Below are 6937 nucleotides of genomic sequence, written 5' to 3'. Positions count from 1 at the left end.
CTACCCATACTGATAAATTGTTTAATTTACAAAGGTAACTACACCTGTGACAGAAACGGGATATCATATACCCAGCAAGTCATAAATTAAAGAAATGTTAAAACAACCACATCGATTGTGTTAAGACTCATTGTTGATAATTTTCATGCTAACCACATTGCAACGAATTGGTCTTCCGTTAATGTCAAAGTAAAGTTCTAAATTCCTGTCAGAATCAAAGTTCTTAAACTAATAACAAGAGTAACTAAAACAAACAGATACAAAAAAAATTGAATAAAAAAAGAAATCTTTTCTCTTAAGAAATAAACAGCAAATCAACAAGCTCGTCGGAATATGAACTTGGTTGGTCACGTGTTTAAAACCCGTCAACTACGACAGATGCCAGAAAAATTTTGATCAGAAAAGCTCACTTGACTCTTCAACTTAATACCAAAGCCTACTGTTTAAAATCACAAGCACTTTTCTCTAACTGTTTTTATGTTAATGTACTTTGTTTTTTGTCATATAAAATTCAGCCTCTTGATATATATCCCTTTCTGCTCGAAGAGTCAAAATCTCCTCATCTTCCATTGTCTTTCTTCTTTTTACGTCTTCTGATCTTCAGTCGTCACTACTGGCAGATCAATAATTTGGTTACATTCGTGTCAATTTATTTCTAAATTATTATAACTGATTCATCTCTTTACAACTCTTTTTACCATACAAATTAACATTACATAAGTCTTAAAAATTCGTCACTGAGTTGTGGCAATAAAAAAAACCCAACAAAATAATGTAGACAGTCCCGTCTCGCAATAATCAGTACTGTAACACCCCCCCCCCCCCAAGAAAAAACAAAACAAAACAAAAACAAACCAAAAATCTAGATGAAAGCTAAAGTTCTCCCTCAGATCAGCAAAATGTTCGTAAATGTCCATAATGCGTAAAATAACAGCATATGCTGGATTACAAGCCGAGCTAACATGATTTTATTTTGAAAATACAGTAAAACTCGTTTAGTACGAACAGGATATAGGATATAGCGAAGTTTTTTTTTTTAGTCCCCGGTGAAATTCTTAACAAATCTTTACAAAATTTTACGGTAAGAACGAATTCGAATATAACTAATTTACCGATATAGCGAACTGATTTTGAGTCCCGTAGAGGTACATAATAACGAAATTTAACACTTTTATAATGAATTTCTTTACAGATAAAAAAAAGTTAGAAATACTATTAAACATAAGAGTCTGAATGAATTTATTTTAATATAAATTTTTCGACTCATAATCTAATTGTTAAAAGTTTCAAAGTTATGCATTTTTATTCTAAGCCTCAATTAGCAAAAATTATAGTCTAGTGAAAGAAAACATGTATATTGTGAATTCGCTATAGTTATTATTACCAATTCGTTATACGGATATAACGAATTACGGATATTAGGAATTAAATCCATTGGTCCCTAGGACTTCGCTATAACCGAGTTTTACTGTATCAAACTTTCAAATATAGTTGAAGACATTGGCAGGAATCTTATTACCATTAATGGATAGTCTATGGAGAATTAACACGTAATTCGACTCCAATAGCATGCCATGTCCCGATTATTTTTAAATCATAGTTAGATAAATTAAATAACAATTAATAAATTTGGATTTGGTACTGTATAACATATCCATGTGTTTATTTCAGCTTCATTCTGTGATCACTTAAGTCATACAACTTATCATACCAAAAGTACGTGGTTATCGTGAGTTTGTTGTCGATATTTGATTGTAAATAAATAGAAATACAATATTCTCTTTTATGCTTCACAGCTGGTTCAAACAATGCACTTAAAAAAAACCCGTCCGTTATTTAAAAGCTTCGAGCAGGTAGATTGTTACTTTGTTGATAGTTGCTCGTCAGGTTCAAAAAGTATTTTTACAACAATCTTAAAAGAAGCAGAGAAAATGAATTTTGTTTTTCATGTGACTGTTAGTTTGATAGTGATGTTTGGTATTGGTTTTTCTGCTGGATCCAATTATTGCAAAGGTGGGTCTCATTTACTTTTTGTGATTTAAGAGATTATAATGTAAATTTATTAGTTTATAAGTTTTTGTAGTAGTAGATAAAATATTTGTTGTTTTGAAATGAACTTGAAAAAATCGTTGTAGTCTTTGTAGTATTGTATAAGATATTTGGTGTTTGGAAATTAACTAGAAAAAACATCGTTTTAGATAATTGGGTGTTGATTTTCCATGCACGAAGCGGAAATGGCAAAAATGTCTTACAAGCATGGAAAACCAGACACAACAACTGTGATATCGTATCTCAAATCTGTCCATGTTCGATCAGTGATGGCTGTCTGCCGCCTAATGCCAGAATTGAATGCCTCAAATCAGCTACAGAAACTTTAAGAAGTCCCTTTATAGATTACTGGGATTGCCTAAAAATCAAGAAGGTACCATCAATTATTTGAATAACAATAACTAAAGATAAATTCCTTAGTTTATTAAATAACAATAAAATAAATGGCTCAAATCATTTCATATAAATAAGGTAAATACACCAATTGATAAAAAGTAATACGTAAAAGCTTTATGGCTTCAATACAGATGGTTGAATGCACAGATAGAGTTGATACGACATATTCATATAAGATCAACATTATCTTCAATCGGCAAATTGAAAAAATAAAAAAAAAATGAAAAAAATAATATTTATTCAAAAAGCCTTATCTCATTATTATGTATAGAATGATATTAGGATACAAGAAGTTTGGCCATATACTTCAACTAAAAAAAGTTTAATGACAAAAGCAAAATATACGTAATGTTTAAATCATTCTGAATACTAGTAGAGTATTTAAACTACGGAATAGTGATGAAAAGTTTAATGATGAATGCCTATCATCGATATATGAAATAAAATAAAAAAATCCCATTAAATTTAAAATGCATGCTGAAATAATTCATTTCTATTTAAAATTACTAAGAATAATTAATACGGTTTGTCTTTCTATTTGTAATGTAGGTCAAATTTGAGTTGAAAGTTCGGGGGAAAACAGTGGCTTTTATTGAATTTGATGGAAGAAATTCGAACTATCTAAACTGGTTTCACAACAGCAGGATTTTGAAGTCAAGTTGGAATGATATGCATAAAAGTCAAACTTACAATTTTTTCTCAATCGACAAGTAGGTATCTTAGAATAAGCAATTTGCGGAACATCTAAATACAATACTGTGCATGTATTGTTTAATCGTGTTTTATGATACGTGCTTGTGATGAAAAATATTGATAATGAATGTCAGCGAAAATAAAGTACATTTATTAATTAAAATGTCTTTCAAGATATTGCTTCCATTTTTTTAATATAAAAATCAAATCTGATAGTACAATGAAAGGTTATAAACGTCTTAATTTGAAAAAAAAAATATTGTATAATGCATTCTCATTCAAAGTATTTACTCATTTTAGAGAATCAAGGTATTACAGACACTTTTTCATCAACAAAAACTACGGAGGATGCCCTAGGGATCTTGGATGGTTAGCTGTAAAGGATTCTGCTAATTTCAGGGGGGCGTGTGGCTGGGATAAACATAACTCTTATCCTCAATTTTTGTACGGTCGAAATGGAAAAGTCACCAGATGGAACGATATGAGTATGATATTTTTTGTATAAAAATGCCTTATAACATTTGTACATAAATGTTGATAATAACATATTTGTATTGTCATAATAGGAATATTACAAATATGATCCATATTCGTCCAAATGCATAAACTTAACTTCTTGAAAATTTGATTCAAGTAATAAAACATTGTAAAATTTAAACAGACCATTATGCATTTCTTTTTCAGAATTTGGGAAAGCGGAAGATCTCAACATTTACATCCAAATGGGATATTAGTCTTGTCTGAATTCAATAAAAACATTGTTATTCATGATTTCATGTGTTGATATTTAAGGTATACGTACATTTACATGTGCTAAGACTAACCAGCCAGGGGAACAGTATTAAACGTGTATGACCATTGATCAGAACACAGATGACTTCTAGACAAAATTGCTTGTTATTTTACGTCTTGCATTGTCTTTCATATCAGACAATTATAGATAAATATTTCTTTAGGATATTGCCTTTATATTAGTTGCTGATAAAAAGACCCATGAAATTTTGTGATTTACTAATTATAGGTATTAATGTTCTTTGTTATATTTAAAGGCTGGTATGGAGGTTTAGAAGACTTAAAATGTTCAAAATATGATATTAAAAAACCCCAAGAATTTAATAGGTAAATAATGCATAATTCTAAAGCAAACAAAAGGGAATAGTAATTTCTTAATGATTAAAATGAATGTTTCAATAAAATAACATTTCTTGATAATTTTTATTTCAATCAACAAAGAGAAATTTTGAAAAAGCATAAGAATATGAGTTAATCGCTCAGCCTTCTATAGGAATATCCCCCGAGCACTTTAGGAACTGTAAAAACGAGACCTTTACTCGTTATCAAGTGATCTTTTCTCATTATAACGAAATATTTAACTCGTAATTACGAGATCTTTTCTCGTAATAACGAAATTTATATTTTAGTCTTTCGTAAAAAAAAAAAAAAATTATAACCTTTCCACGTATAAATATTATTTTGCTTTCCAACAACTCTAAATTTGATGTGCTGTTTCTTCTGCGTAGATTGCTGATTGACATTAATATATGACACTAATAATGATACTTCACGCACGTTTACTCACTTTTATGCTTAATTGGTCGAATGATTCAAAGATTGGTGTAAATTTATACATGCATTTATCTTATTCCTTGATACATTTAACTCGTATTCGCTCTCCGTTGTGTAGAACAAAAAATGAATTGCACTTGGAGTTATATATTTTCTCAGAATAAAAAAAATGTCACCCCTACCTACATTTGTAAATGTACATCGCCGCCATCTTGGATTTATTTAAAAACGCTACACGAGCCTCCCTTTACGCCTGAAACTCAACAATAATTTTTTTCTATCATCTCCATTTTGCGGTCGGCTTTTTATCAACAGCACAAATCATTATAATATATCAAATTGAATTTATTGATTGATTCATTGAAACATTGTTTGAATTATTGACTGATTGATTGATTGAAACATTGTTTGATTGATTGATTTATCTTCAATCATTGATTGTTTGGTTAATTGGTGATCGAATATCCTAACTACTCAAAAGTCGATGTTGATCATTTAATTTACTTTATTGACCTATTGCATACAATTAATTGGTTTATTAATGTATAAGTTGATTGAAAGCAAGCCACGACAAAGACTGCCAATACGGTTTTGTCGATCTATTCTATTGAACTAACCTCCCGAAACCGTAAATTCTGAGTGAAAGGTCAGCCATTTTTTGGCATAGCGCTACGGGACCCAGAAGACGTGCTGGAATGCTGCGAAACTGTTTTCTTGATGAATCTGTAGCTTTAGCTCGTTGTTTTTGCTGCAGGGTGCGTAGTATAACTTCAATTGAATTCTTGATTTCCTTATTTTCATTCCAATTTTTTAAATCCTCCCAAAATGTGTGGGGGGGGGGGGGGGGGGGGCAACTCCATGATAATTCAATTTTTTTATATGTAAATTTAAGAAAATTGGTTGCTGCAAGAAAAGGGGGGGGGGGGTTCCCCTCCCCCCCAGATCCCCGATGCTACGTGCCTGCGTGTATATCTTTTCTGAATAATCTAGTTTAAGATAACCTATTTCGTATGTTGAAATAGATAAGAAACATGAACCAACAACATGATAACATAAATATCAAAACACCAATCCCTAGTGCATTTGTATTTTGCGTTATTCAAAAGCTATTCTTCCAGTTAGTATACTTCTACTTTGATGATAGTTGTTCGTCAGGTTTAGAAGGGAATTGAACAAGAATTTTCAAAGAATCGGAGAAAATGAATTTTGTTTTCCATGTGACCGTTAGTTTGACAGTTTTGATAGTGATGTTTAGTATTGGTTTTTCTACTGGATCCAATTATTGCAAAGGTGGGTCTCATTTACTTTTTGTAATTTCAGAAATATTTCGCTCTGTGCATAAATCAGTGTCAACAGCTTAAAGTTTGATAATCATAAGAGAGGGGGGTATATCCCTGAATCCCTGAGAAATCGATATCTTTTAATCAATGAATTTACTGTCCTTAGAGAATCAAAATATGAGAGAAACTTCTTCATTAACAAACACTACAATGGATGCCCTAACGATAGTGGATGGTTAGTTGTAAAGGATGGTAATTTAACTAATCCCTGTGACTGGGAAAAACAAACCAGTTATCCTCAATTTTTGTACGGCCAACATGGACAAGTCACCAAGTGGAACGATATGGGTATGATACCTTTGTTTAAAACCCTTCTTGAAATTTGCAACATTTGCACCATGACCTTAAACATATAAAATTCCCTAATAGTATAACGCACAAACATAGTCTATATTCGTTCATTGAATTCTAAGATGTTTGACTTTTATGGATTTTTTTTAGAATACGGGAAAGCAGACGTTCTTAACATTTATGTCCAAATGGGATACTAGCGGTGTTTTGTCCGGGTTTTTTCTGCATCAAATGGGATACTAGCGGTGTTTTGTCCGGGTTTTTTCTGCATCATCAGCCATGACATGTGATACTAGTGTTTGATTTTTCACGTACAAAGGCAGAACAGTCGATGGAAAAGTGTAAAACATTTAATATGACTTTTGAACAGAAGATGGATGTTGACAAAGATTGAATTGCTGTACACAGTCTTGCTTTAATTTTTAAAAGACAATTATAGATGAATAAATCCTGTCAAATCATACCATTTTACTTCATTTAGCTTTGCATTTCTAAAAACTCTAAAACTATTTGTTTTTAGATTGCAAAGTTGTTTTTATTAATTTCAAATATGTAGTTTATTAGTCTTAGAATTACAAATGTTAAATGGGCAAGGAAAAATG

General features: G+C 31.0%; 1 protein-coding gene and 1 long non-coding RNA gene across 2 annotated transcripts; both read left to right on the top strand.

Annotated features, from left to right (window-relative positions):
- Window positions 1-1852: 1852 nt before the first annotated feature.
- Window positions 1853-3909, top strand: LOC105318572 (uncharacterized). Its single transcript, XM_011415774.4, has 5 exons — window positions 1853-2013; window positions 2199-2422; window positions 2995-3155; window positions 3439-3623; window positions 3823-3909. Exons 1-5 carry the CDS (start codon window positions 1932-1934, stop codon window positions 3870-3872), a joined length of 702 nt encoding a protein of 233 aa, XP_011414076.3. The 5' UTR covers window positions 1853-1931; the 3' UTR covers window positions 3873-3909.
- A 1887-nt stretch (window positions 3910-5796) lies between these two features.
- LOC117680396 (uncharacterized) lies at window positions 5797-6798 on the top strand. The gene is made up of 3 exons (XR_010710900.1): window positions 5797-5994; window positions 6151-6332; window positions 6486-6798. It is a non-coding gene; the product is annotated as an uncharacterized lncRNA (long non-coding RNA).
- Window positions 6799-6937: the final 139 nt, after the last annotated feature.

Source organism: Magallana gigas, chromosome 2, assembly GCF_963853765.1.
Source record: "Magallana gigas chromosome 2, xbMagGiga1.1, whole genome shotgun sequence".
Taxonomy (NCBI): domain Eukaryota; kingdom Metazoa; phylum Mollusca; class Bivalvia; order Ostreida; family Ostreidae; genus Magallana; species Magallana gigas.
The sequence above is the reverse complement of the archived record's forward strand: the minus strand, read 5'-3'. Positions and strand labels throughout refer to the sequence as shown.

Excerpts from the sequence above, each read along its gene's own strand:
- LOC105318572 (XM_011415774.4), top strand. The coding sequence starts at position 1,932 with ATGAATTTTGTTTTTCATGTGACTGTTAGTTTGATAGTGATGTTTGGT. Across the intron at positions 2,014-2,198 it reads TGGATCCAATTATTGCAAAG|ATAATTGGGTGTTGATTTTC; the intron begins GTGGGTCTCATT and ends ACATCGTTTTAG. Across the intron at positions 2,423-2,994 it reads ATTGCCTAAAAATCAAGAAG|GTCAAATTTGAGTTGAAAGT; the intron begins GTACCATCAATT and ends TTTGTAATGTAG.